The sequence below is a fragment of the Pempheris klunzingeri genome, chromosome 9, assembly GCF_042242105.1.
Source record: "Pempheris klunzingeri isolate RE-2024b chromosome 9, fPemKlu1.hap1, whole genome shotgun sequence".
NCBI classification, from domain to species: Eukaryota; Metazoa; Chordata; class Actinopteri; order Acropomatiformes; family Pempheridae; genus Pempheris; species Pempheris klunzingeri.
Window position 1 is genome coordinate 5,905,723 of NC_092020.1, and position 25,344 is coordinate 5,931,066.

General features: G+C 41.1%; 3 protein-coding genes across 3 annotated transcripts; 2 read left to right on the top strand and 1 right to left on the bottom strand.

Annotated features, from left to right (window-relative positions):
• Nucleotides 1–59: 59 nt before the first annotated feature.
• Nucleotides 60–6,425, bottom strand: ctsf (cathepsin F). The gene is made up of 14 exons (XM_070836810.1): nt 6,062–6,425; nt 5,234–5,344; nt 4,531–4,612; nt 4,017–4,078; nt 3,772–3,844; nt 3,025–3,138; nt 2,694–2,842; nt 2,468–2,564; nt 2,244–2,324; nt 1,927–2,046; nt 1,645–1,709; nt 1,365–1,455; nt 1,143–1,201; nt 60–735 (listed from the first exon to the last, which is right to left on the bottom strand). Exons 1-14 carry the CDS (start codon nt 6,308–6,310, stop codon nt 661–663), a joined length of 1,428 nt encoding a protein of 475 aa, XP_070692911.1. The 5' UTR covers nt 6,311–6,425; the 3' UTR covers nt 60–660.
• A 701-nt stretch (nt 6,426–7,126) lies between these two features.
• On the top strand, nt 7,127–14,998 carry aup1 (AUP1 lipid droplet regulating VLDL assembly factor). The gene is made up of 12 exons (XM_070837214.1): nt 7,127–7,400; nt 8,699–8,836; nt 9,148–9,298; nt 9,903–10,090; nt 10,911–10,983; nt 11,610–11,683; nt 12,104–12,170; nt 12,376–12,478; nt 12,568–12,705; nt 12,843–12,982; nt 13,184–13,272; nt 14,655–14,998. The coding sequence occupies exons 1-12, from the start codon at nt 7,360–7,362 to the stop codon at nt 14,698–14,700; spliced, it is 1,248 nt and encodes a 415-aa protein (XP_070693315.1). The 5' UTR covers nt 7,127–7,359; the 3' UTR covers nt 14,701–14,998.
• Nucleotides 14,999–15,917: 919 nt separating this feature from the next.
• Nucleotides 15,918–20,247, top strand: fnta (farnesyltransferase, CAAX box, subunit alpha). The gene is made up of 9 exons (XM_070836748.1): nt 15,918–16,079; nt 16,559–16,644; nt 16,855–16,969; nt 17,448–17,552; nt 17,883–18,009; nt 18,254–18,402; nt 18,599–18,661; nt 18,921–19,113; nt 19,214–20,247. Exons 1-9 carry the CDS (start codon nt 15,952–15,954, stop codon nt 19,379–19,381), a joined length of 1,134 nt encoding a protein of 377 aa, XP_070692849.1. The 5' UTR covers nt 15,918–15,951; the 3' UTR covers nt 19,382–20,247.
• Nucleotides 20,248–25,344: the final 5,097 nt, after the last annotated feature.

Sequence of the window (25,344 nt, forward strand, 5' to 3'; positions counted from 1 at the left end):
TTGAAGTTCAAGCTTCATTTTGTTGTTCCGGGGGAAATAAGAACACAGTACACAAAGAATAAGGTTCCTCTGGTTTTATTCAACCTTCATTCATCTCTCACTATCTTTCAGCAGTTTCTACAATTGCATTGCAGTCATGTGCAGACTGTATATATAAGGTACAACCCCCATTTCTCAAAACCCCCGTCTTAAGATCTACCACTGGTAACAAAACATCCAAGAAAACTGACAAGACAGAAGTCAAACTACAATTAGTGCACACTCTTTATCAAACATGGGCTCAGTTACAGTGAGGAAAGATGAATTAAAACCAATACTGCCTAAAACACAGCAATCAATATGACCTGCGGTAATAACGGAATGAAATGCGCACATAAAATCTACTTTAAATTTACTATAAAACTTCTCAGCAAAGCTAGCTTTATTAGAGCTGTTATGTGTTTAGTAAACTGACACAATGTGTGAGGTTTCAAAGTGGAACACTAGTCTGGTTGATTGGAAGAGTAACAGCAGGACTTGAAGTGTGTCTGACTGTGACCATCATGCAGTCTGGATCAAATGTGTGTGATTGATTGTGTGTGTGTGTGTGTAGTGTAACGCTGGTCAACTGGCACATGTAGTATGATGTAGTAAGATGGTGTATGTGAGTGTGTGTGTGGTTTAGTTGACTACGGCAGATGAGCACATCCTGTTGATCCCACACGCATTGGACCCCCTGTATAGGTAGTAGTAACCCTGCAGAGAGAGAGAGAACAATAAGTGAACTCACATACTCACACAACTTTGTTTGGGCAGTGAAGAAAAAGAACTTCTTTTTCTAGGGTTAGGTTTTTTTAATCTTGTGTCAAACCTTTTAGTTTAATGCATCATGATAGAAAACAGCAGTTAAGTTTTCTACAGTACGTTGCTGTATGCAGCGGTATTGAATTCTGTTAGACAGTAAAGATGTAAGCGTTCATGTTATTGTGTCCATTCCCAGTATGAGGTGAATATAAAACATGGAGTCACACCTGAGAAAAAGGTTTTTATGCTCACAAGAATGCACGCGGACACATTTCAGGTTTACACTGGTGACTGGTTGTTATGCATCATCTTCTCAATTCAATCTGTCTCTGGACTGGTAGTAGGTGGGGTTGTCTTACCTGCTCTCCATAATCCTCTCCCCAGCTGTTTTTGATGGCCCAGAATGGGATACCTTTACCTGAAAGCACAGACGCATTCATACAGTGAACTCAATTCACAAAATGATCATCCTTTATGTTGATATGCTTGTTTTTTTAGAAGCTTGAGCCGGACAGGACAAACAAGCGTGTCTGTCTCAGGAGCAGGGACGAGGTAAATGAAGAGAGGATAAAACCGCTTACGTTCTCCGTATCCCACCATCAGCACTGCGTGGTCGATCATCCAGGGGTTGCAGAAGATCTTCAGAGGGTGAGACACACCCTTCCTGTAGAACTACAGACATTCAAAAGACAATTCAGATTAATTAGATACAGTTGTGGTTACAGTCTAGTGAAAAGAAGATGTGTGTTGGCACGATAATGTTCTCTTGTGCTGTTACATGGAGGTGTTAGTGGTGTGTCAAGTCTGAGTGATTCAGTCATTACAGTAGTAGATGAATACAGCACTGACAAAACTGCTTACCTGCATGGCAAAGGCATTCAGTGCAACAGAGACTGGTCCATTCTCAGCCAGCCAAGCTGCAATTTCTGAGGAGAAAAGAACCAAAATGAGTCCATTTACCAGCCATTTGCTGCCATTTTCTAGTCACAATTAATATACCTGCTAAATCAACAGCTATCTGACACCCACTCTAATTACGGTCTCGTTACTTTCACATAAAATAAGCTTCTTGTTGTGTATTTTAGGTGGAATTTCTATTGACATATCTATCCGTGTTTTGTGTCGTTCACTCAGCTCACTCACCCTTCTCGTCTTTGGACAGCTCCACAGAGCTGTTGATGTAAGCGGCCACCTTCACGTTGGCGAAGTCGCACGTCTGCTTGTGACCAGTGTAGGAGTAGTCAGTCTCTGTCTCCAGACCACCTAACCAACACACGAGGGATGCAGATTAAAAAGTTAGAGCTTGCACCTGGCATTAGAATCACAGGTACATTTGCTTCTGCTGGCTGCTCAAGCTGAAGAAATACGTGCAATTTCCTAAGAAAAAACTGGGGACTGAAAGCTGACATTTTTCAAACTGGTTGCACACATCACATGTCCTCCAGTCATGTCTCTCTTACCCAGCTTCTCAATAGCTTCATAAGCATTTGACGGCAGCCCTCCTCTGCACGCCTGGTCCAGCCCATCACAGTCGACCAGCTCTGTAAGGGACAAATCAATGAACCAATCAGATCATGGCTTTTTATCTTAAAATGTAAACAATTTCTTTCTGCAGGAGAAAGTTATTGAATTGTATCATCTGTGTTTGTTTGCTACTGTGCACGTGTGTGTGTGTGTGTGTTACCTTGTTCAGAGAGCGACAGCAACGTCCCATTTTTAAGGAACCACTGGCCTTCAATGTTGCCTGTAACAGAAAATGCCCAGCAGGATCCACACATACCCTGCAAGAAACACACACACATCATATACACACACCTGAATCAGCATGAAGCAGACTGGAGGCATCATTTATTCATTAGTAACCGGCTATTTAGGGTGATTGCCCCATAATTAACTCTATTTGTTGGTACCTGGTTCTTAACAGCACTGACAGCTCCATGATCCCGCCAATCCCAGCTGGCGGGGGCGGGGTCTCTGGCAGGAGGGGCTGGTTTCATTGGTCGATGAAGAGTCCACTGACTCAGCAGAGGGTTCAGGTATGTAGAGCGAAACTCTTCCTCTGGAGAAAAACAGAAGGAGTCCAAAGTTTGTGTTACTTAACAAGATTTTTGAACAGAAGCTGGTGCAACACATGAAAAGCAGAAGATACATTTCCTCTTTGGAGACTGTGTGGAAATACAAGCATGCAAACACAAACACAAACACAAACACACGCTACACACACACACACGCTACACCTACCAGTCAGGTCGCTGAACTTGGTGACTCCATACTCAGCTGACCCTTCATCCAAAGACTGGAGCTTCTCAGCAGTTTTGAGGTTCTCGTGGAAGATGCGCAAACGACGGTCTGCCTCTGCAGGATTAAAAGGTCAAATAAAAAACACATTTTAAAAACACTGACACTGACAGACTCTATTTCACTGCCATGTATTTTCATGTCCAGTGATTTTTCTGTGCAGTTTTGACAGGACACACGACTGTGAATGCAAACCAACCCGCTGCCTTTGGTTTCCTGTGACAGCTTCTCTTGTACTGACTTGGGGATGCGTTTGACAAATTTTCTACTTGATAATAAATATATTTGAATCCAATAATCAGATCAATCAGTATTTATATATATATATAGCAGTATCACTCCAGCCTCCTATCTCTTTTCGAAAACAAGCAGTCAGTCCTTATCTCATCCTTTAGTCATTATCTATTATCTGCCACTTACTGACTGAGACATTGACATTTCCTCCATCTGCACCTGTTTATCTTCTTATTTCTAAAATCACATTCATATTATGAGCTTATATTTTCACAGCTGTGTTGCATTCAGTGTCTCATCTGGTATTCTTTGCCTTTTTTAAAGCTGGTGAAGTAAATTCACTGTTAACTGTAATGCTGTGGGTACTGATGGGCTCAGGGTGTGCAGACAGAAATGAAGCACACCACACACGTTGCTATCATTGGTATGCACAGTATACACGTCTCTGTCACTCACCCTCCTGGCTGCTGTAGACCTTATTGTATTTAACCATGAATTCTTTGAACTGGCCCAACAGCTCCACAGACTCCTGCCAGATAATAAGCAGACAAACACGCAGAATCAACAACACAGACCGTATCTTCAATTTCAAGTCCAAATTGATAAGAGCAGTTTACACAACAAATGGTGGCAGATAACAAGATGGAACGTCAACACTGCTGTCAGTCCTGTTATTGATCTGAATATGGGATGATTTTTACCTCCAGAGGCTGACTGGTGGACACATCCGCGACCTTGTTGGTCTCTTCTGTCTGAGGTTCAACTGATAACAGATATAGGGGGAAACAAAGCATTAAGTAATGATAGAAGATAAAATAGAAGATTATTAAATAAATTCTATATATAGATTTTTCTCAGAAAGAAAAAAAATCAATGGTGGACTCTTCACTATTTAACCTTTTGCTTCATTTATCTCTGTGGTATAGAGACACTTACTGTCTGGGTAGGTAAACACTGGAATAACTGAGCAATGAAGATCAAATTGATCAAAACTGTTTCTAGCAGCATGCAAAGCTCTGACAGTTTGACAGAGTCATCATTGGGAAGCAAAGCATCATGCGACAGTACTGACCACACATGAACATTAGATCAAGCGCAGATGAGCCACAGTCATTCACTGTGAGCCGTAGCTGTCTTCTTCTCTGTAGTTTGACTGCAGCAGAGCTATAAACTGAAAAAACATGAATGTGGGCTGTTTAATAATAAATGTCTGACCTTTCGGCTGGCACTTCTGTTTGAGCAGAGTGGAGGTGCCCTGCCAGGGAACGTCCCACACTTCGAACAGACACACCTCCGTCTGACAGAAACACACACCAAGGACAGAAATATTCCAAATTATAAACAGTGAATTATCTTTATCATATTGTCATAAACAGAACATGCAGACTGTTGAATTTTCATTGAGTCAATGGAATAATGTTGTTTAACATGCTACATTACAACATCAAACACAGCAAGTTATTTATGTGTCTTGTGTGTCTTTACATTTTTAAGAGTGAAACGTATAGAGAGGATGCTTTTTATGATGGGAATAAGTTTCCACTTTAAATTCGGGAATAGAGGAAAGAAGAAGAAACAAATGAACAGACAAAAAGAAGTGATGTGTCAGTGCTGCGCATGCCTGCAATATAGGCACGAGGCATGAGGGTGGTTGGGGTTACTTCAAGTCAAACTTAAATCAGGAGATCAGATGACTGGTGACATCTGAGCAAACACATCTCTGATGCTGCAACAATAAAGCGCTGCATTGTTACATGCACACACATGCAGATTCTTGTTTTGGGATACTGCATGTGTCTTACTGCGACCTGCTATTTTAAAACCATGACAATGACCTAGTTTCTCTCACTGACTCCCTCTCTCTCACTCACTCCCTCTCTCTCTCTCTCTCACACACACACACACAAACACATCCTACCTTGAGTTTCTCTAACTCGGGATAGAAGTCACATGTCCTCAGCATGGTGGATTTCTTGCATTGAGTGTTACTCAGTTCCACTGTTATAGTGTAGCGGATACCCTTCACAAGCTGGAAAGCAGACAAACACAGTCACTTTTAATTAATAAAACCCTTAATAAAATGCTTATTCAGGCAGTTTTCGCATTGAGCTCAAATCTAATCATGCAATATGTGTGTATTTGAATGACATTTAGCCTCACTAAGCTTTTTTTGTGAATGTGTATTGTTGTAGTATCTGGGTGCTTCTTTTGCTGTATGGACACTCTGCTGGCACCAGGCCACATGCTGCACATGATGGATGCGCTCATGAATTACAGTGCAGCGCAACTTTGTTGAGGCCGTTTGGTGGTAGTGTCAAGCCAAGGTGACTCAATGATAAGACTTCCGGCCACAATTGAAAAGCGAACACATTAAGAGGCATATATGCCGCCTGTGGCCTTCCTTTAAAGGCTCTTCAGAAATTGCAAAAATTAAGCTGAATCGCAAACTAAAACTAAAAATGTCCCCTTGTTTTTTTTTTATTGTGAACATATAGAGAATTTATTCCGCAGTGACCAAATCATGCCATTATTTTGAAGGTGAGTCACCTTCTTTCCGGCCGTTGTTAAGCCCCCCAGCTGCTCTGTTGTTTACAGGGAATGGCGCATAAATATCTCTTACTACTATATAATAAATCCTTATGACGCCACTATTCTCCATCCACACCTGTTATTATAAAAGAAAACGCCACACTGATGTGAATAAACGCACAATAAACGCTGAGAGACAGTCTTTGTTTATTGGTACCTGTTTGGAGGCGGAGATGAGCCGGCTGACTTTGCGGAGGTGCATGGCGTTGGAGCCCCGGTTGTAGCGCTCCTCGGCGAACCCCAGAGCCTTCTTCAGGCCGGGGTCGGACTCCTGCAGGCGGACAGGAGAGCCTGGAGGCCCGAACAGAGGCCGATCGAGGTCCTCACCCAGCCCGAGTACCGAGCCCAGCACGGCGGCCAGAGCCAGCCACAGGGGTACCGGACAGCTGCGGAGTCCGACCATCATGCTGGTCCTGGTTGTCACTGAGAGAAAGGACCGATGTTCACTGTTCGCTCCGTTAAAAAGAGAGATGTTTGCTTTCCTAGAAGGAAGGTCGATATCGAGTTGCCAGCCGTGATTATACAAGCGGACTCAGTGTTGTTGCCAAACAAATCCAACGGTGGGAGGAGACAGGGAGCATTACTGTGGGGGTGTGTTCAAGAGACACACCGGGACACCGAGGTTACACACGACCTAACAGTGTTGTCTCATAGCAAACCGTAATAACCGGTGAACAGATAACATCAGCACTTAAATAGACAAAAGAGGTGAAAAGACAGATGACCGGATGGTCACATTGATCAGGAACTGCTAGGTAATATAATAACAGAACACATTACAGTGTTTAGGCAGATGAAGGTGTAATTAATGTATTTGTTACCATAGAAGTTTTGGTTTGACTATACTATACTCTATAGTATAGAGTTGGAGTATAAAACTAGAGTATAGTATAGAGTCTATACCATACTGTAATGTTCCTAGTATCACACAGTGATCCGAGTATCTAATGTACCACTAGAGGACGGCAACACACCGTATATTCTCTACGCTTTTATCATAAGTGGACTATTATGACAGTAAAAGCCCAACGAAATTAAACAGCCACCTAATGCACGGAAGAACGATAATAACATACACGTTGTGACTATTCAGACATACAGTTTGTGCATCTTTATGGCAATTTTAGCTGAGATTTTAAGTCAGTTTGTTTTTGTGGAGGAGGCACTCTTATTGTGGAGGACCCTGTCCGGAAGTGGTACTGTTGTCGTTGCAGCAGAGAGAGGCTAGCGCTGTTAGCTCCGCGGACAGGAACACCTCACTACTGACGACTGCTAAGCTGTTATTTCCAAGCGGACCGACAGTTTTACTCGGTCTCTGGAGAACAAAAAACGCTGCCTGCCACTTTAACCCCCGTACGACAAAAATAGTTGTCGTCAGCGTTATGACTAATTTATTTTTAGTGCCCAGGTTGTATTCTTAGCATTAGCCTCTGAGCAAAGGTCTGACTGCCAGACATGGAGACTCGGGGGATCGAAGACATGTTTGACTTTCGTCGGTAAGTCAGCTAATAGCAGCTAAGCTACTGTTAACCTTCAGTTAACGCTAATTAGCCACAGTTGGAGCACAGTTACAGTCTTGCGTGTTACTAAAATACTGAACAATGTTGTCGGTGACACGTATTGTTTGCTAGCTAACTACTGTAACTAACCAAGCTGATGAATATCAACCACTTTGTAAAACATGCAGCTAGCTAGCTAGCTAGCTAACCTAGCCTAGCCGCGAGGCGATGACGTTAACGTAAATGTTTCATTGCTAACGTTTTTTATGCAACATTTTCACATGTGAAGTCAAGTTTACACATCAGCTCCACACATGTAGCTTCACCACAGATGATCGTTTCACCCGTTAAATTGAGTAAACTGAGAGTGAAGTTTTCTAGAAGAGCTAACCTCTTTGAAGCGGAGGATGAGGAAACATTTGTACTTCTGCGTGTGTGTGGAGTGAATAACTTTAAAAAAAACTTCACCACTAACGCCACCGCAGATTAGAAAAGTAACGCTAAATTGTGCCTCGATCATTCACTCCAAAAATAAATGGGCCATCTTTCACATGAATACAGGTGGGACATAAACCCTGTAGGTGCAGCAGTTCTGATTATAGTGTCGGATTGTAGGACAGAAGAAGACCAGCATCATAAGAGCCATCCCAGACCACAGGGACACGTGTAATAAAGAGTAGGAAATGAAAGCTGCGGGCATGGTTAGAAGTCACACTGAATTTCTCATTAATGTGGACTCTAATGAAGGAGGCGAGTGACTGTTGGTCTTCAGCAGTGATTCATTGTAATACTCTAAACTTGGGAGAAATGGCCAAACTCTGAATAAGGCGTTAAACCCGTGTTTAATAAAATGGATAAGTAAGTTAAACAGCATGTGTAGGACAGGTTTTTATTAGTGCTGCTGTCTTTGCAGGTAACTGAGGATGATTATTCCAATGTACAGCAGTATTACTCTCAGTACAGTACATAGGTACTCAATGTGGAGTTATTGTTGAAATCCAAGTGAATCTAATTCTCACTGTACCTCTATCATTGTTTTTTTTTAAAAGATAATTATTATTTGGTAACATAAGATGGCTATACAACTTAGGAGTGATAGTTTGCAGGTTATCTTGATGTGGCTTTATTTGTTAGTTATTGAAATAAATGTTTTTTGTTTGCTTCCATTTTATTTATTTCTTGAAGTTCCTGTCAGTGTCAGTCTGATCACATCAGCAGTGACTTTTCACCCTCTTCAACTTTCATCAACTACATCTAAAATGTTGTTTACCACTCTGTTTCTGTCTGTCTCACAGGTTTCCCAAAGATGCAGTTGTTCTCCTGATGTTGCTGGTTTACTGTCCAGTAGGCATTTGTTTGATGTTACTACGGATTTTTATTGGTGTCCATGTGTTCTTGGTCAGCTGTGCACTTCCTGAAAGTTTTATTAGAAGGCAAGTATTTTTAAGTATCAGTTTTTCTACTGACACATCTTAGCTGTAGTTTTGGTGCCTATAGCTGCAGCAGTCACTTGTGAGTCATTACTATAAATCGAAGTGTGCATTAATAAGATGTGATGTACTAATAGTCTTAGAAATGTAAGGAGAAACTGTGATAGTTAACTTTATTGCCTATTGTGTGTCCCATTAAAAACTATTGCTGCATGCTTTTACTCAGGCCTGTAATGGCTGCATTCAGTTCAGGTGCAAGAGCAGTGAGACAAAAAAACCTTATTTCATCCTCCCTTATTTGTTTGTTCTCTTAGATTTATCGTGAGGATTATGTGCTCAGTTCTTGGGATGCATGTGAGACAGAGGAACCCTCGGTCCAGAGACAGAAACACCAAGCTGTACATATGCAATCACGTGACAGAGTTCGACCACAACATAATCAACCTTCTGACCGCCTGCAATACTGTGAGTGTTTGACTTTTAGAATCCTCCTTGCTTCACTATGTTATACAGGATGTTTAAACATTTAGCCAGCTCTCATTTGTATGAATGCAATATGCTTCCTGTACCAGTCACACCTGTCAGCACGCACCAACTAAAATGCCGGCACTGATGTGGATGTTTCACGTACATCTCAAAATATTAAACTCTTGCTGATAACTGAACAGTGTTTAATTCAAAGCTGTGTTGGCCTTCATAGGTGAACCCTTTTAAGTGACTTAATTTCAGCAGTTATCCTTGTGCTTCTATTTGTGGTAAGAACTGGTGCACAACTTTTTTTTAGATCACCTACATGTCAGTGTACGTTTGAAGCACTGAATGCTCTCCTAGTGAAACTGCAAGGATGAAAGTACCTCATGTTCTGTATGTAAACTTCAGCAGCTGCAGATGATACGTGTGCACGGGTGCATGAAGCATATTAAAGTCTTATATCCTCAGTGCCCAGGATATTTCTCTACCCCATCTTTGACTTTTTTATTTTTCTAGTGCACATTATGGTGTTTTACAGTTTACAAAAAAAACGTGAATGCATTGTTAGTTGATCTCGCCTTCTCTTTCTGCTCGGCAGCCCCAGTTAGAGGGCTCCACAGGCTTTGTGTGCTGGGCCAGAGGCTTCATGGAAATCCATTCAGCATCTGGCCAGGGAGCAATAGGAGAGTCTCTTCAGAGGTACTGCTCCACTGAAGGCACCCCTCCTTTGCTCCTGTTTCCTGAAGAGGCCACCACAAATGGCCGTGCTGGTCTGCTCAAGTTCAGGTTAGTGCTAACATTTCTAACTACTCAGTGTAAAATCCCCTGTTTGATTCATGTCACTGAGGACAACAGGTATTATCTGTGAATGGATATCGTTGATGTAAGACTAGCAGGAAGTATGACCCACTGAGGAAATAAGGCATTCTTCCCAACAAATTGTGCTTTGACTGCATTGTTTCTTCCACGCTTCCATTCATATCTACCTACAAACCTCTAACTGGTCCTATAGGACAGCAGTAACTGTTTGGGATCGTTCAGGATCTGCATGGAGACAGTGTTTCGGCTTCATGCTCACGACTTTGGTTGTGAAAGGAAACAGTGATTTAATTAAGCCAGCCACAAATTATCATTCCTCTTCCATGGCACTTTGAGATAGAGATGAATTACTTTGGCGCTTCTTTCCCCCTACTAATTTCCCCCTAGACTTCTATGGGCAAATTAGTGCAAGGAAGTGAAAACAGCTGCAAAATTGATTCATTTCTATCGTTAATTTGAGTAACTCAGAAGCAAGTGTGTACTATATCTTCAGCTGAAGTCTCCTGCAGATGCACTGAAACTTAAAGAGTATGTTTCTTTGCAGAGGTCACTTTTTATTAGTTTTCCAACTATGCACTAAAAGTGATTAAAGACAGACCAAAACTCCTTATGAACAAAACACACCACCAGCTTACTGGCTGTTTGTCTCATGACACTTAGAAATGTGTTTCTGTTCAGAATTCTATGTCTCTTGAGTGAAAACAAGCCCGATTTTGCTTATCTAACCATATTTGTTCACAGTGTATAGACTCACCAACTAACATACTAAATATTTGTTTCCTCTCAGTTCTTGGCCTTTCTCACTGACTGATTCCATTCAGCCTGTGGCCTTACGGGTGACCAGACCTTTGATTGCTTTGGTAATGCCGTTTGATCTTGCATTTAAAGGTGAAAATAGAGTGCACGGAGAAGATACAAAAATAAGATGGAGACATCATTAAAATATGATTATGTATTTACAGCATTCACCACATGAATCTTGAATAGAGTCTCAAATATCTGAGCGTTTCACAAGTAGGAGGGGAAGCTTCTTAATGTGGTTGGAAATGACTTTTAAACCATCTAACAATTTGGCTGTCCTTAACGAGACACTGAAATATAAAATGCCAACATTCAAGGGAAGAAAGGAAATCAATAGGGGAAAATAATACATGTTATATACCGTTTCTCAGCTGTGGAAAATCATTACAAAATGAGTGAAATTTCCTGGAAGTATCAGAAAGCTGATTAGTGTGGACCGCTTAAATCTAATCCAGCCATCTCAGCACCAGCAATAATTCTGTCTTGTGTGCAGCAGCAGCTAAAGTTGGCTTTTTTTCAGTGAGAGTATTTATAAATAGTTCCAGGATTGTTCGGGCCACCGTGACACCACAGTGCCACAGCGATCATTGACCATATCCTCTCTGTGTAGTAGAATGTAGGGCATTTCACACTATGCTCTAATATAACAACGTGATGGACTTCATTGTGTCCTGTCTGTCCACAGAGCACACCAGAGTCAAGTTGGCTGATGGAGCTCTTGTGGACATTTTTTGCTCCATGTACAGTGTATCATGTAAGGTACTAAATAATTTGTATCATTATTTCTATCAGCAGTTCCTTCTTTAAGTTGAATCCTGACATTCTGCAGCCTATTGATCAATAATAATCCAATAGATTAGTTTGTTTTTCTTTTAAACTCGTTTTGTGGAGAAAACTAGATCCTCTGAGGACAGAAAAATACATAAGCTAATGTAAACACTTGGTATTGGCACGATTAACAGCCCCTGGCTCATCTTCTCTGGCCAGTAATGTTGACTAATGAGCATGAGGTTCAAATGGTTTTAAAACTAAATTGCTTTTGTTATGAATAATATTTAATGCTTTGAGCTCCAAATTTAATTGTAAAATAGTCTCCTGCTGCTTTTGAACATTTCTGTAACATACTTGATGTCAGAATGACTTCTTATTTTGTGTTTTTGTTAACTATTTCCACCCCAGTTGGCTCCCACCAGTATCCCGACAAGAGGGCGAGTCCACGCAGGAGTTTGCCAACAAAGTCCAGGAGGTAAAACCAATGTTTCCTAGTTGACTGGATTCGATTTGAAATGTTAAAAATAAATATGTTGGAAAAAAGGCGTTCTACAGTAATGCAGATTAGGCAGTTTATCCAGTTTCCCCAGAACCTTCACCAGATCACTTTAGTAAGCTACAAGGACTCTTTTCTGTCTTTTTGCTGCATTTGTGCACTAAATCTGTGTCTTTAATTTCAGCTACTTGCCGGTGAACTTGGTGTGGTCTCCACCAAGATCACCAAAGCTGATAAAGCAGAGCACATCAAAAGGAAAAGACACACACTACCACAAACGTCTACAGGTGAGTAAATGACATCAGCACAGTACATATGATTCAGCAGATTGCCCTTGAGTTTTGGGAGGTGTCAGCTCTCTTTTCCCTTTCTCCAGTTGTCAGACCTGCCTCTCTTGGCCTTGGTTTCATGGTCCAGAGTTTGGGCACAGATGATCGTAGGATTGCTAAAATGGCCCAACAGGTGAAGGACGTGCTGCCTCATGTCCCACTGAATGTAATCGTAAAGGACCTAGGTAGGGCCCAGTTTCAATGCCAGTTAACATTCTGAGCCCGCTCACTGCTCTGTCCATTCTTCCAGTGTGACATCCTTTAAAGACTTGAATAGTGTTTAATTACCACCTGCTTATTGTTGTCTCTTGCTTGTGTGCAGCAAAAACCAATTGTGTTGACACCACCATAACAAATCTGCTGGAGAACAAGGAGGAAACTCAAATGGAGGCAACTGGGACGTCAACGTTTGGGTCCTCAAGGAACAGCTCCTATTGTTCTGGTTCTTCTCCCACCATAAAGGTGTGACCATTCAGCATGCTGCTGTGTCTGAGCTCTAACTCACACGCAAACATATGAACTTTATTTTTCCTTATGTTTTACAAGGGAATTATTAGTTTAATAAAATAATGAAAATGTTAACTTTTAAAAAAAACAAACATTTGTTTTCAAATGTGATCTGTGTAGCTTTTTGTTGATAACTCCAGTTTTTTTTATCCACAGCCTGCTGCCAAAACTTTTGGGAGATCACCAGCTGACAGACATTTGTCTCTCCAAGAGAGAAAAGAAGCGCTGTATAATTTTGCAAGAAGGTGAGATTTTCTTGCTGTTAGCAATGTTGCATTATAAAGAGATTATTTTATTACTTGCAAGAGGAGCTGAATTTTTCAACTCATTGCTGCAGAAATGGCAGAAAGGTCAGCCTTACATGGTGGAATTAAATTTTCAATTGATCAAATATTTCTGGACATATTAAAAAAGACTCCATGTCTGTTCAGTTCATGGTAATAAGACGCCTCGGAGAAAAGCCAAAGCTGCTTCATTATGCACAACATCTTGTAGTTGTGCAGAAGCGAACTGTTCTGCAATAATAATTTGGTTTGAGATTTCCTTTGAATTCCTTCCGAGGACCATTTCTGTTGCTTCATGCTGATTCTACAAACGGTTACAGCTCCATCAGGCAAAGGTCTTATGCAAAAACACATCTGTCTTCACTAATTTAGACTCTACAGGTTTGGTGTGAGATTCAGACTGTCTGTGAAACAGCAATGAAGGAGTAAGTCAAAAGTGGATTAACCAACATGACGTCTCCTAACTGTCTTGTGTCTTTAACATAAAGCACAGTCAACCAGTGAGAGATACAGAAGCTGACAATACTCGGGGTCGAGAAGTTTCATGGGTTTGACCTGATGCATCACCATGTTGTAGTTGGTACTGCAGACAGACACCTCGTGTAACTAAAAAGCTACACTAATCAGTATTTCTTTATTAACATTGGGTCAAATAACTGCAACATGAAAGGGATCTGTGGTACCAACAGGCCCTCAGAGTTTTCATCCAACTGTAGTTATTGGCTCAGCGGTACGGAGCATTTACTGTCTCGTTTGCTTTTAATGGCCTTCAAATCACTCTCGCTGTTCTCATCAGCATTGTCTCCAGTCTGAGCAGGCAGCTATTTCCTTTTAAAAAGCTCTGATAGACAGACTGTAATGCTGCCTGCTGATCAGCTAACAGCAAAGTTATTGACTGGCTGGTGAACATAGATGAGCATTTAGCAGCGTATTTGTGTTCCGCCGCTAGCTTGGACGAGCTGTACCTGCAGAACACAAAGAATTTAGATGTACTGTATATTGTAGGTGAAAGCCGTTCTTGAAAGGGATCGCATTGATTGTAGCCACAATGAGTCCAGAAGCAGTTAAAAAATGATGCATCTATCCTGTGTGTGTGTGTGTGTGTGTGTGTGTGTGTGTGTGTGTGTGTGTGTGTGTGTGTGTGTGTGTGTGTGTGTGTGTGTGTGTGTGTGTGTGTGTGTGTGTGTGTGTGTGTGTGTGTGTGTGTGTGTGTGTGTGTGTGTGTGTGTGTGTGTGTGTGTGTGTGTGTGTGTGTGTGTGTGTGTGTGTGTGTTAGTCTTGGGAGAATATACTAAATCTTACAAAGTAAACATTGTTGGTTCTGTCTGTTTTTCCTCTTCCAGGCGCTACATTGAAAAGCACGGACTGGATCAAGAAGACAGTCACTAGAACACACTTTGGGTCAAGCCATCATTGAAAGCTTGTCAGAGAGAAGCATATTCCACTTGCATAGCTGTCTAATTTGAATGGTGATTTTATATTCTGTCAACAGGTTCTGTTGAAAAACAGATTTTGAAGTATTCAGAACATGTACATGTTGATGGAACAGTGATTATGCATGTGTTTAATTCTTCATTCTGGCTGATACATAATTTTGATAACAATTTGTATTACGATCCACTGACTGTGAATCATCTATTTATTTTTATAATGTCCAGAGTCGTCGACAAAATAAAGTTCAGCTTGACCTTAAGAAGTTTCTCTTTCCATTTTTCTTTTGACGTTGATTCAGATGTCCACAGTTTGGCTTGTGAATTATAAAGTTTAAATGTGAATTGCAAATTGGTATATTGAATGTTGATTTTTAAATGTAAGGACAGCTGCTCTGACTATGTTTCTATTAAATGCAGGACAACCAGCTCCTGCCATAAGAGGGAGCCAGAGAGTAATTATAACAACCACTGAAACTCAGTGGTCCTTCAACAGTCCAGAGAAAACTTGTCTGAACTGGAGTCTCTTCAGTCCTCTTTGGTCTGTTGACAAAAATAAAGAATGAAACTAAAAATGTCCAACACTAGAGACTGGTGAGTAATAGTGATTCATGCATGAATATGAGCAAATATGAAGGAGCAAATTAGCCATATCCTGTTGGCAAAAGGTCCAAAATAAATGTCTTCAGATTTAATTGAATGTGAACGAACACTTGCAGTGATACCGAAATGTAGATCTAGTTCACTGGATCCACTAATGAGTGGCCCACATCCATAATAAATCTTGTACACTGGATGTGACACCGTGTCTCAGGACACGTTTGAGCCAAGCGGGTCCTGCATGGGAAAATGTGTGACCGCTCTCAGGCCCATCGAGCTTAGAGGCAACCGAAATGTCTGTGTCGTAAATATCAAATCTGGGCAGCTCGTTTATCAGAGGAAAGGTCAGCGGTTTATGTGATGGCAAATTCCTGGACATTCTCGCAAACGAACAGATCAGATCAGTTTGTTTGTTTCACACCTGCTGGCGCTGCGGCTCTGCAACTGGATGCTGCTTTAATCGTCAGACAACTATTCTCAAACAGATCATTTGATCAGGAGACACATATTTCCCGCGGTCCCTGAAGGCAGCGCTCCGCTCCGCCGGATATGACGTTCCTTCCTTCCTCAGTGAACAGTAGTCTGGTTAAGCTAGGACGCTAAGCTCGCGATGTCAGGTGTCGAGGAAACTTCAAATGAATCTGTAGACCTTAAAGAAGACAAAGAGTTTGATGTAGAGGCTGAGTACCACCTCGGGGATGATTATTTTGCTGACCCGACGCGATATATGTTTTACAGGTAGTGTTTTGTTGATGATAAGTGCTTGGGTGGCTAGCTTGGTAGCTGCTCTGACGGAAACTACTTTCCCTGTCAACTTTAGTTTGCAATAATTGGCTCATGTCTGATAACTTGTTGTCTGAAGTCATCTTTGAGTGAGTTTTGTCAATGTTTACCATTATAATGTAACCACTGGTGTCATGGGAATATACAGTAAACGTTAACCAGCTATCAATGGGATTAGTGTTGTGCTAATTGGTTAAACGCTGAAAGTTGGCCCCCGCCCCTGCCAAGCAGGAACATAAGAAAGTAATGATGCTAATAAACTGTTCCGACGCAGCCGTACCAATAAGGTTATCTTAATGTTTGCATTATGAATTTACATCTCTATCGCATATGTTTATCAAAGCACTGTAAGGAGAGCTAGCTACATGAGCTACCTTCAGGCAGTACTGTAGATCAGCAGCCAGGAGATCCACCCCCGTGTTTCTGTGTTTCAGAGACCGAAAGGAGTGGGCAGACCTGGAGCCTGTTCCCCAGGATGATGGACCAAATCCTGTTGTGAAGATCGCCTACTCTGAAAAGTGTAAGATTGTTGGGATTGTTAGTAAGAGATGAAAGTCACACAGAAGAGAAAGCGACATGGACAGTTTTAGTTTTCATTCTGGCAATATGCTAATCTGGTACCACAGACATTGGACCAAACAAATATTCAGTAGTAGTTTAAGTCAGAACTTGGTTCTGGTTGGTGAAATTCAGATTTTTATAACCACTGACCACGTTTTTCTCCCAACAGTCTCAGATGTTTATGACTATTTCCGTGCACTCCTGAAGAATGATGAAAAGAGCGAGCGGGCCTTCACCTTGACAGCAGAGGCCATTGAGCTGAATGCTGCCAATTACACAGTTTGGTGAGCACGCTGCACGTTTGGAATATGGAAAACAATACTAATTAGTATTGTTTAATTTTTATAATAGGGTGGAAAACAAAGAACAATAGAGATTGCATTGTTTATTGAGATTAGATTTTTGTCGTGTGTATTTTACTGTTTAAGATAATAGCTTATAAAATTATACATTTATATGATTTTAAATGTATAATTTTAAAGTGGTAGTTTGGAGAATGCTTGATAAAGCCTCAGACTAATGCTGTGCTGTGGATCGTAAAAGCTGCCTCAGTCAAACAGTATGATAATCTTAATAATAACCTCAAGTTTTGCTTGCATAGACATGATCAAAGATTTCACAGTCTCTCAGCTGTCAAACAATCACTTTATTTTACCCTCTGAATAAAATGTCGCAGTACATCTGTTTGTTGATTTAAAAAAAAAAATGATAGTGTCCTTTGACACTGTATTATAACAGTTCTTGGGTTTGGGGGACGTGTAGGCACTACAGGCGAGTACTACTGCAGGCCCTGTCTAAGGACCTGAGGGAGGAGATGAATTACATTACTGCTATCATCGAGGAACAACCCAAAAACTACCAAGTCTGGTGAGTGCTGACAAATTCATCTCATGTGTACATGTTTATGTAGCAGTTCTTAAATAATGTGACTTTAAAAAAATCATGATCCGGGTCTCATTGATATATGTGAAGTATTTGTTTGAAAAGGGTGCCTGTGTCTATTTCTTATTTTTGTTAACCTTTAATCCAGTATGAATAAAGAAATAAGACTGGGTTGAAGAAGGAATGTTAGTTTTTCTTTAAAAAAAGATTAGATTTGTTGTAGGCAGATGTGGTAAAGCACAAGACATTTCAAAAATGTTTCAGTTTAGTGAAAACATTAGGAAATAAGACTTATTTTCTAAACTCCTCTTCCAGGCATCACAGACGTATGGTGGTAGAGTGGTTGAACGACCCCTCAGAGGAACTGGATTTCATTGCAGACATTCTCAGCCAAGATGCAAAGAACTACCACGCCTGGCAGCACAGACAGTGGGTCATCCAGGTAGGTGGTGGAGCACTTTGCAGAGTTTGGCTTCGAAAATGAGGACTGAGATCCAGTTTTGTGCCCACAGGGAGCCAATTTGCCAGAATGAATATTTAACTTATTAATTTGGTTGTTTGTTGATGTCCTGTGCGAGTCCTTCTGTGGTCAGTGTTCGTCTCATGCATCACAGGGCCACCGCTAAAAGCACCATGTGATTACATAAACAAGTGCGTTGCCAACATTTGTCTTATTCAATCTTCAGGAGTACAAACTGTGGGACAATGAGCTGGAGTTTGTGGAGAGCCTCTTGGAAGAAGATGTGAGGAATAACTCTGCATGGAACCAGAGGCATTTTGTAATTTCTCACACCACAGGCTTCTCTGATCCAGCCATCGTGGAAAGAGAGATTCAGTAAGTACTTTTCCTAAAACTCTGGACAATCTGGGCACAAAGCTAATAATAGGAATATGATCTTGTGTGCTGAGCATCATTTCCTGTATTTACTTGGTGTATTTACTAGGTGTCCTTTGAACAACCTGTGTGCTTCAGCGTGTGTGTCATACATTTTCTGCTGCATGCATTTGACTGATTTTCCTCTCTTGCGAAGGTATTGTCTGAACCAGATCAGGAAGGCTCCTCACAATGAAAGCGCATGGAACTATTTGAAAGGGTAAAATATAATGCTTCAGATTCTTGATCTAAATATAAAAGGAAAGTTGTTTTCTCTGATACATAAATCTGTTTGGTTGGACTGAAAGAGTCCAGTGAAATCACTGATATTTCAGTGTGCTGTCCAAATTCAAATATTCACAATATGTGACATCCTGCAGGGGAAAAACCAAGTGGACACTCGGCTATTGAAAATGGAAAAGCTCACTGACAGTAACCCCCCCCCCCCCCCACTTTTTTTTTTTTTTTTGTCTTTCAAGGATGTTACAAGACAGAGGTCTATCATCTCAGCCAGGCCTGGTGGAGAGGGTCCTGGAGCTGAAGGAGACGCACTGTTCTCCTTATCTTCTAGCATTTCTGTTTGACTGCTATGAGGACGCCTTGGAGAGCAGCAACCAAAAAGAAAATGTGGAGGAAGAAGAACGAACGGAAACTTTAAAAAAGGCTCTAGAAGTAAGGATTTTGTCTGCAATATTTTGTCTTAGAAATTAACTGAAAGACGTGCTGCTGTTTTCTGATCTGTCTCGTGTTTGCCCCCCCCCCTCCCACGAAGATTTGCGAACTTCTGGCTCAGGAGAAGGACACCATCCGTAAGGAGTACTGGCTGTTTTTGGGACGTTCTTTAAAGAGCAAGTCTGGAGGCAGTGGCCCCGCTGATGAGCCTCTGGCAGACGATCCTGAACCGTCAGTCCCAGCATCAGGGCAGCAGGAGATGAGCTAGACCAGCAGGAGACTCACACCATCGCCACTCCTGTCCCGCTCCATCACTACCGTCGGCAGAACCAATCCACACAGTTTGATATCACTATAACTTGCTATTGCTGTATAGTGCTGAAGAAGTTTCTTAAAATAACCACTAACATGAGGTCACCCAGGGGGAGAGACTGAGGTGAAATTAGACAGATACGCAGCAAATAATATACGGAAATGTTCCTTTCACTGAAGTGTAATGATAACATTTGCATAAGAAAAGCAATGTTACATTTAAAACGGGAGGTAGAGAAGTGGATTAAATGTCAGCTGTTTCACCTTTCACCTTTTTTCACAGAAGGAACTTGAAAAATAACTACTTAATTAAGCTGTGTCATACAACTGCACTAAGAAATCATTCAGCCAGTTATCAGCACCTTTAGATTTATTAGACTGTCATTCTTTGAATCTGAATACATCAGTCTCTGTATTCTGAAGCTAGAAATCTGTGTTTGACAGCAGCCCCCCTGCCATGAGTACTGACAAACCTCTGTGAGTGTGCTTGCATGCACACGTAACCCAGTTTAATGTCTGTGAGTGAGGGTAACTACACATAAATTCATATCTGGTTAGAGAAAAAGTGTCTATACTTATTACTCTTACTACTATTCTTTTGTGTTGTTTTTAAATATGATTTCTAAGTACTAAATACGGGAATATTTCTGAATTAACACTCATTAGTGACCGAACTCCAAACAAGACATTAAAAGGACTGCTGTGTGCATATAAACCCACTCTTCATATAAATGGAATTTTTTTTGTTTGTTGTCCGTCTGAGAATACATGTAATTATGTTGTAATGGAGGGAAAACATACAAATAAAACGGTTTGTAGTTACATTGAGAGTGGTTTGTAAAATTGCTGGTGGTAAAGCAGATGAAAGGCTGTAGTATGCTGCTGTATTCTGATCAATGACTCACACAACATCACAGCTTTCTCTTTTTTCCCAAATCTATATCATTTGCTCTAAATGAGCCACTTTCTTGCTATTGGGCAGAGTTTGTTCTGTTTGGTCCTCTGAGCTGTGCTGCCAGGAGAAAACTGAACTAACCAGCGAGGCAGGGAGCATACAGCACATGTATTGACACTCACAGCCTCATGTCCTGGACTCCCTTGGAGCTAGGAAATGGATTTACTCCACTAGATGCAGCTGTTTCTACTTCTGCTGACACTACAACACAATCCATCCCTCCAGTTTCTAACCAAGCAGTTGGTCTGCCAGCAGTGTGTAATTACAGCTTCTCTAAATACTTGATATTAGAGCAGGAGGGCTTGCTTTTCTCTGCTTTTCCTCCTTAGTGTGGAGGACACTGTGATCTGCAAGTTCACGTCATCAGCAGTTATGACACGACTGAGCACGAGGGCCATATGTCACTGTGAGAAAGCTGTGATTCATTTAGTGTGTAATTCGAACAGATTTCCCCCTTTGTCCTGAAGTGGTTTCATCGATGTAACTTTGGATCAGTCTGCATGAGTGCGAAGCAGCTACTTTGTTTAACATTACAAAAGAGGCCACACGACGCACAATCCAGGCAGCCAAGTGAATATGGATATTGGCCACAGCGTTTCAGCTTGTTAAACAATACAGATCAGGTTCCTGCTGCAGCACTCCAAGCATTATTTGGAGGACAGTGTTCCCTAGTGGTTAAACTCAGAACAAAAAAAAGAAAAGGGGTCCTAGACAGCGTGTAATTAAAATACTAATTAAACCCAGCACAAATCCAAACAAACCACCCTTTCAGTCTGCAGGCTATGGGAGTTATTAAATACAGGTGAAGAGGACAGACTGCAGCCAAGAATCTGTCCTCTGTCCTGGGGTCCATATGTGGATTCTACAACAGCAGTTGTCACGAAGGCTCGTGATGCCAGTGGCTACTTTTTAAGATGCGAGCACACACTCAGTGGATTAACAGGAGACCAGTGTATCGGTGTAGAGTCCTGGACCAGATCCAGCTTGGTTCTGAGACATCTGTTTCTTATAAATGGTGGAAAAGGCAGATAATCCTCTGTGGGATTCTACAGCCTCTCCGTTTATCATAGAGTCAGCCACATGTTTTGTGTGTTTGTTTCACACTGAGAGACAGGATCATGTATACCAGAACCATTCAGCACATATAAGATGTTTGAGGGGGCACACGTTTGCATAAGTACTGCATTTTCACAATGTAGTTCAATACAGAATACACGCAGCAAGATGTCAGATGAAAGGAAGCTGTAAATTGGCCAAAAGCAGTGACAAACTAACTCGTGACTCCACGTGATATTTCTCTCCACTGTCTCAATGAACTTTTGACAGTTTGAGCATCTAAAAAACAATGTCTTATATAAGGTTAAAAGAGTTTTTATTATGATCAAGAGGTGACCAGAAACGAAGAATAAACGGAAGCCAGACTTCTATAGCAAAAATTAATTAATTAGATTTTATTTAGAAAAAAAAATAAAAAATACAAAATGTCCCGTACAGTTAAATGCTCAATTAAACAGAAGCATATTGAAATACTAAAACAATAAACCTGCTATCAATCAATTAATCAATCTTTATTTATATAGCGCCAATTCATAACAGCGTTATCTCAAGACACTTTACATAAAGAGCAGGTCTAGACCAGACTATTAGATTAAGAGACAGACCCAATGATTCAGGAATTCAACATGAAGGATTCAAGAATCCACACATGAGCAAGCATCAGATATTATATTAGGAAACAGTGGAGGAAAAACTCCCCTTTAACGGGGCTTTCTGTCAGGGTCCGTGTTGGGTGGAGGTTGGACGGAGAGGGAGAGAGAGAGAGAGAGAGAGAGGGACAACACAAACAGCAACCAACATACTAACAGTGACTATAGTGCAGACAATAGGAATATGACTAATAGCTAGCAATATGGTAACATTGAAAAACATGACCATAGTTAATATATGAAGCCAGAGAACCACAGCAGGAGAACCAGGACCAGGATCCACAGGAACCTGAGAGATGAGAAAAGCACAGAAAGACTCCAGGGAAGATACCAAGTTAGTAACAGACATTAAAGAGACATGAAGCATAAGGATGGAGAGGAAGAGGAGGAGGAGAAGGGGAGAAGAGGAGAGAGGAGAGGAGCCCAGTGCATCATGGGGAGTCCCCCAGCAGTCTAGGCCTGTAGCAGCATAACTAGGGGCTGATCCAAGGCCTGAGCCAACCCTAAACTATAAGCTTTATCAAAAAAGGGAGGTTTTTAGTCCACTCTTAAATGTAGAGAGGGTGTCTGCATCCCAAACCCAAACTGGAAGGAGATTCCACAGGAGAGGAGCCTGATAGCTGAAAGCTCTGCCTCCATCACTACTTTAGAGGACTTTAAGAACCACCTGTAGGCCTGCATTCTGGGAGCGCAGTGCTCTAGTGGGGTAGTACGGTACTATAAGCTCTTTAAGATATGATGGAGCCTGACCATTAAGAACCTTGTAGGTGAGGAGAAGGATTTTAAACTCTATTCTAGATTTTACTGGAAACCAATGAAGAGAAGCCAGTACAGGAGAAATGTGGTCTCTTCTCTTAGTTCTCGTCAGAACACGAGCAGCAGCGTTCTGGACCAGCTGGAGAGTCTTTAACGACTTATTGGAGCAGCCTGATAGTAAGGAGTTGCAATAGTCCAACCTAGAAGTGACAAATGTGTCGACTAATTTTTCTGCATCATTCATTCATCATTAGCAGCAGAAAGTTGCTCATCCAGGACTTTGTGTCCTTAAGACAGACTTGAAGTTTAGTTAACTGATTGGATTCATCTGGCTTTATTGATAAGTATAATTGGGTATCATCTGCATAACAGTGGAAATTAATTGAGTGTTTCCTGATAATATTACCCAGAGGAAGCATATATAAGGTAAATAGTATTGGTCCAAGCACTGAACCTTGTAGAACTCCATGTCTAACTTTAGTGTGGACCCTCCGTCCAATGAGTCCTCCACTCATTGTTAATGTGTGCAAACTGAAATCAATCTGATAAATAAGACTTAAACCAACTTAGTGCGGTTCCTTTTATGCCAATGAAGTGTTCCAGTCTCTGTAATAGGATGTGATGGTCAAAGGTTGAGGCTGATGCTATTCTACGTTGTTTTAAATATCAACAAAAGCTTTGAAACCAACAATAAATTCTCCCTACAGCATGCATACTTACTCCTCTGTGCCATGGAGCTCCATTGTTGTCCAAAAACTATTAAAACACATCAGTGAGGCACGCTGTTGGCCTGGCTAACATGTCGCTTCATTACAGTAAGAGCACACAGTTTATTTCAATCCCACATGTACTGTTCTGGTGCCTCAAATACTCACTCGTGCACAAAGTGGGTATTCATTCGTGACAGAAAGAGTCCGCTGAAAATGCACTTCTGCACAATTTACTCCTGTGCACCTACAGTGCCCAGCTCTTTCAGGAAGTTGTTTAGCCTTTTTTTCATTTCTGACCCATTTTGAAAGAGGAATCGGTGGGCTTGAGGCTGAGAGCTACAGAGGGGTAGGGATGTGGGACATCAAAGAGAGACATTGTTAGTGAGGTTTTGGCCTTTACATAAAATTTGTTGACAGTTAGGAAAATGTAGAATAGCATCTGCATTATTCTTTTAGGAATCACACAATAAAAGATCTAAAATGTAAAATATTTCATTGTTCTTGGTAAACTAACTTCACACTTCAGCTGCTTTCTCTTGCGATGCAGGGAAAAAGCCCTGCTGAGCTTTGAGACCCTTTTTATCTGAAATATGTAGGCTCTGCTCCGCTACCTGGCTGCTAGTGCCAGACCAACTGCTCCCCCTTCCTCCACATCCTGGCTAACATGTCTAAAACCAGATCACCTGGTTTGCGGGATCAGCGCATTTTTAACTCCCTCTAAGTCCTAGTGGGCAGGTGATTAAAATTCATATCATATAACCACAGCTTCCCTGTTCAGTCCAGCCCCTTGTTGCATGAAAACCTCATTGTTGACTGTGTTTTAACCTCATACACCTTTTCTTTCTTTTGAATAAAGCCCTGTCTGTCTGACCATCATTACCATCATCATCGTCATCCCAGCACTGGAGAGGAGAGGGAAAGAAATATATGAAAACTACATGGATATCGATTACGCAAATACCGCTATTAATCTTCTTTATGACGCAGAGGAACAATCACAATAATGGCAGTGAATGTGGAAGAAATGTACTTAAAAGTATTAATCAAGTTTCTGCATCTGCTGTGTCCAGACCAGCCAGTCAATGTCTGAAGGATGATTTATAATTGACTTCAGTTCTTTTAAGCATAACAAAATGGACTGAGAGGGATGCTGAATGAAAAGAAACTGCTCTCACATTAATTGTTGTTGGTCTTTATGGTTTAATTCTACTTCCTCCTGGATTTGATTAGTGTGGCTCTTTGTGCTCTTTACTCTTATTCTTTGAAAAACATAATTTGCAAAATTTCCTTGATTAATAATCACAGCATTAAAACCAAGGAGAAATATTAACAGTTAGCCAATTAAGTCTATCATTACATGGACTAGCGTAAATTAAAATGTTTAAGGAAAACTGACTTTTGATTTGGAGAGAAAAAAATGTAATAATTTGCAATAAATTTCATTTAGACAGTGACTGACAGCTGTAACACTAGTGACAGCATTGCTGATGTGATAAAGGTGGTGGTTATTCATTATTGTGAGGACTGAAACTGAGCCCAGAACTGCATGTCAGTAGTTAATGTATAAGTAAGAATCTACAAAGATTCCGACTGTCAATCTCCTCATGGTGAAACAACATTTCAAAGAGCATTTACTAATGGTACATGTAACACTCCACTGAACCCAGTCTACTAACAATCATTTAATCTGAACACTTTGGCAATTGTACAATGGAAACCTAAAGATATATTTGAACTGGCTTATAAAAATTTTGACACTTGGGGGCAGCAGAGCTCGCTCAAACACAAGAAA

Excerpts from the sequence above, each read along its gene's own strand:
- aup1 (XM_070837214.1), top strand. The coding sequence starts at position 7,360 with ATGGAGACTCGGGGGATCGAAGACATGTTTGACTTTCGTCG. Across the intron at positions 8,837-9,147 it reads CCTGAAAGTTTTATTAGAAG|ATTTATCGTGAGGATTATGT; the intron begins GCAAGTATTTTT and ends TTGTTCTCTTAG. Across the intron at positions 9,299-9,902 it reads TTCTGACCGCCTGCAATACT|CCCCAGTTAGAGGGCTCCAC; the intron begins GTGAGTGTTTGA and ends TCTGCTCGGCAG.
- fnta (XM_070836748.1), top strand. The coding sequence starts at position 15,952 with ATGTCAGGTGTCGAGGAAACTTCAAATGAATCTGTAGACCTTAAAGAA. Across the intron at positions 18,403-18,598 it reads ATCGTGGAAAGAGAGATTCA|GTATTGTCTGAACCAGATCA; the intron begins GTAAGTACTTTT and ends TCTCTTGCGAAG. Across the intron at positions 19,114-19,213 it reads CTTTAAAAAAGGCTCTAGAA|ATTTGCGAACTTCTGGCTCA; the intron begins GTAAGGATTTTG and ends CCTCCCACGAAG.
- ctsf (XM_070836810.1), bottom strand. The coding sequence starts at position 6,310 with ATGATGGTCGGACTCCGCAGCTGTCCGGTACCCCTGTGGCTGGCTCTG. Across the intron at positions 2,843-3,024 it reads CAAGTTCAGCGACCTGACTG|AGGAAGAGTTTCGCTCTACA; the intron begins GTAGGTGTAGCG and ends GTTTTTCTCCAG. Across the intron at positions 1,456-1,644 it reads TGAATGCCTTTGCCATGCAG|TTCTACAGGAAGGGTGTGTC; the intron begins GTAAGCAGTTTT and ends GAATGTCTGTAG.